Genomic DNA, 3,941 nt, shown 5'->3' on the forward strand with positions numbered 1-3,941 from the left:
TGATGATTAAACTTGTACGAAAAATAATGGAACCATTTCAGGAAAGTCATGGGAGAAGACGCTGTGTTACAGTGGGGAGAGTAATCAATACATTGTGAGGAAAGGTGCCTTCATTTCCAAGAAATGCCAATTAAGAAGTGAAGAGAGCATTTAAAGGGAAGGGATAATGTAAGAAAATTAAAAAAAAAATAATTAAGGAAACTTGAATAATTACTAGACAAAGAGGAAGGTATTAGTGAGAGACTGAAAATCAGAGAAAGCTATCTTAAGATGTTGTTATGGACTGAATTGTGTCCCCCCAAAAATTATATGTTGAAGCCCCTCTCAATTTTACTGTAGAAGATAGGAGATAGGTCCTTTAGGGAGGTAACTGAAGTTAAATGAAGTCATAAGGATGGGGTAATAATCTGACAGGGACTGATGGTGTCCTTATAAGAAGAGGAATAGATTCCAGAGATCTCTCTCCCTCTGCTCATAGAGGAAAGGCTGTGTGAGGACACTGCAAGAAGACAGCCATCAGCAAGCCAGGAAGATTGTTCTCGCCAGAAACCAATTCTTATGGTATTCAATACCTTAATCTTGGACTTCCACCCTCCAGAACTGTGAGAAAATAAAATTCTGCTGTTTAAGTCATTCAGTCTATAGGATTTCACTATAACAGCCCAACCAGACTAATACAGACCTTCGTGTACTGCAACGTCTGTATTATACCATATATAATATACAGAAGCTAAACAATGATTGTGAGCCAGAGATTACATCTTGAACAGAAGTGTAATGATGCTTGTGGTACTCACAACTTCACGAATTTTGTCAGAAAGATGTGAAAAAAAGTCAGTCAAACAACAGTTCTGATAGTGGATATTTTCTTTCTGTTTCTGACATAAAGCAGTGTCTGACAGCCTCCCTGATACCCATCAGTATCGCAGTTTTGATTCTGTGGCTCCAGTTCCACAAGGCACCAAGGTGCTGTGTACCGTCCATTATTGGGTTTTTGGGAGCTGTACCTATTGCCAACAGGTGGGTCAAACCACTGGGGCTCTTCTGAAGTCCTCCCCAAATTTGGACCCAGCTTCAGCTCCAAATCAGAGTTTTCAGAGAGCCCAGGGTGAGGCTCACTTGCCACAGTAGACACGTTGGCTAACGAGTTGCACTGCAGCACCCACACGGACAAGGACACCATCACGATGCCACCGTTCTTCTTCTGCAGGGGCGAACCAGTGGACCGTCAGCTTGGCCCCCAGCACAGCCACCTGCCTGTTCACTCTCTCGGTCCCTGTGAGGAAGGTGTTCAGCCCTGGCTTTGAGGTCAGAGTCGTCTCCTCTCTGGGTTTGTGTGAATGGAGGAGCCGCAGCCCTGGTCTGGGTGGTGTCTTGGCCCTGGGTTTCCGGGTTTGGAGGCGTATCTTACCACCTAGACCCCCATCTAGGGCTCAAGAGTTCAGGGGCTGTGGACCATGGGTTTTGGGGGCAGAAGATATTTAACCTGGGGTTTGAGGAAATTGAAGAAGAAGAGGCTCAGGTTCAAGGGCTCCTGGTTTGAATCTCTTGCTTTAGCTTTGAGGGCCAGGGCAGTCTCTCACCAGAAGCTGCAGGATATCATCAGGAACATTCCGAGTATTCTTGCACATACCCCGGGCAGCTGAGTGGGAGAAGATGGCAGGTGCCTGTGACACTTCTAGGGCTCGCTGTGCCACAGCATCTGAGACATGGGACAAGTTCACCATCATGCCCAGGCGGTTCATTTCTGCCACCACCTCCTGCAGGGACAGGATGGGGAGAGGGCATCAGGGCTGCATTTATCTTGTGTGCATTTATCTGTAGGGAACAGGTGGGGCTGTACATTCATGTGGGGCAGGGTATGGAACCTGGGTTCTTACCTCGCCAAAGCCGGTCAGCCGACTGACATTGCTGGAGAAGGGGTGGATACCCTTTGCTGAGCTCTGCGTCCTGCAGGATGCCCAGGAGGCAGTCTGACTGGTGGCCGTGACTTGGCTACAAGAGCCTAGAAAGAGGTTCTGTCGAACCGTCTATACCTGCAACTCCCTGGTGCAAGAGGAGGGACCAAAACTGGGCTGTGCCTGGTAGTAGGAGGGCCCTTCTGGGGATTCAGTCTTGTTCTGCAAACCTCCATTCCCCTCCCCACCCAGGTTCAGGGCCGGATCCCAGGGGTAAACTTGCTTTGGGCCCCAGCGTGATCTTGGGCAGATCCCTGCCTCACTGGGCCCTTACCTCCTGCACTGTGTTCACCAGGGCATGTTGCAGGTGTGGGTGAGTGTCACGTAGCGCACACCCAGAGCACAGAAGGTACGCAAGATGGAGAGGCTACTGTCCAGTGAGTGGCCGTCCTCCACACCAATGAGGCAAGCCCACTTCCGGGCATTGTTGAGAGCTGGGGGCAGGTAGGTCAGATGATCATTTTCAGAGGCAGAGGAAGCTTACTGAAGTCCCTAACACCTACCACCACCAGTCTGTTTACCTTTTTTTGTTTGTTTTTTTGGCTGTGCCGCACAGCATGATGGCTCTTAGTTCCCCCATCGGGGATCAAACCCGAGCCCCCTGCAGTGGAAGCGTGGAGTCTTAACCTCTGGATTACCAGGGAAGTCCCCCTTCTACCTTTAACTGAGGTCACAAGCTCCAGCTCAGAATAGGAGGCACACATGAGGCGGATGAGGTGAATTTGCTCCAGGGTGAGGCGCACAGCATCCCGTTCGTGGGTCTGGCATGGGACGTAGGCTGACCAGAACTGAGGGAAGGCCAGGGCTTAGTTTGGGCTTTGGAACTCCTTGGGGCTCAGCTGGCACAGCACTCACTGTGCCCGGAAGTCATATGTAATGTGTTGCTTTCTCTGTGGTACTTGGATGCCCGTCAGGCTGGCTCACTGTGACCCCTGTAGCCCCCAGCATCCATGGCATGACACTTTCTAGGTCACTATGGTAACTTAGTTCCAATGTGACTAACCTGTGGTCTCTGAGGCCCCCAAAGGGCCCCACATTCCCCAGCAGCCATGGTGGCACATTGTGTGTCCCTTTGGTACCTGGGCACCTCCGAGACCATCGTTCAGCCTGTCCAAGCTGGTCTGGCCATGGCTGAAATTGCGCAGATTAACATACTGTAGCCCGTTGTGATAAAACTGCCTCAGGACCAGGGGCATCTTGTTGTGGCTGGAGGGAGGTCAAGGCAAACGGGTGGGCTCCTTAGGTCTTGGGATCAGGCAGGACACATTGCCTGGCCTGGGCCAGCCTGGGGGTCCCCACCTCACACTGTCACACAGACTATACTAGGAGCAGCTGCGGCCTGGGCTGAGGGGTTCCCACCAGGGAGGGGATGACAGAGAAGCGGAAGGGCATCTGTAGATGATGGACAGGACATCCAGGGGTGGTGTGAGGGAGCCTCCCCACTAGCTCTGCATGCTCCGGACCCCCTCCCCTGCCCAGGGCCAGGCTAGGCCCCCACCGGCCCCCAGCAGCCCGCACACGCTGCAGCCACCCGTCCACAAGCAGGAAGTCCCGCATCAGGGCCCGCGTGCGCTCCCGCGGACTTGGGGTGCCGGAGGTGCCCGGCGTGGTCTGCACGGGTTACGGGCCGCAGCAGCAGACACAGCAGAGGCCGCTGAGTGCGCGGGGACCTTCCCCGGGCCGCAAGCTGCGCAGGGCCAGGCAGGCGGGCAGAGGCGGGACTGAGAGGGGCGGGCGATGGGGTTCTGCCCGTGGACTCAGGCCACCCAGCGGCGCGGCCTCGCGAGGGGGGCGGGGTGAGGGAGGGGATACAGAGGCACAGGACCCAGCGACCCGTGTGCGGAGAGCCGCGATCCGCGAAGCCGGGCAGCCACAGGGCGGCACTGCCCTCCCGTCCCCTGCTCAGAGGCAGCTCCCGCGGGCTAAGCTGGCCTCTGCTGACAGCCCACTCGCCTCCCATCGCGGGTTCCCTCCGCCCCCGCC

The 3,941-nt window shown here is 54.4% G+C and overlaps 1 protein-coding gene across 1 annotated transcript; it reads right to left on the minus strand.

Moving 5' to 3' along the window:
• Positions 1 to 838: 838 nt before the first annotated feature.
• On the minus strand, positions 839 to 3,600 carry LOC309835271 (dipeptidase 2-like; the record flags this gene model as incomplete). The annotated part of the gene is made up of 7 exons (XM_082674674.1): positions 3,490 to 3,600; positions 3,038 to 3,164; positions 2,617 to 2,746; positions 2,251 to 2,392; positions 1,881 to 1,950; positions 1,584 to 1,760; positions 839 to 1,204 (listed from the first exon to the last, which is right to left on the minus strand). The coding sequence occupies exons 1-7, from the start codon at positions 3,513 to 3,515 to the stop codon at positions 839 to 841; spliced, it is 1,038 nt and encodes a 345-aa protein (XP_082530800.1). The 5' UTR covers positions 3,516 to 3,600.
• Positions 3,601 to 3,941: the final 341 nt, after the last annotated feature.

Source organism: Grampus griseus, assembly GCF_964374135.1.
Source record: "Grampus griseus genome assembly, chromosome: 17".
NCBI lineage: Eukaryota > Metazoa > Chordata > Mammalia > Artiodactyla > Delphinidae > Grampus > Grampus griseus.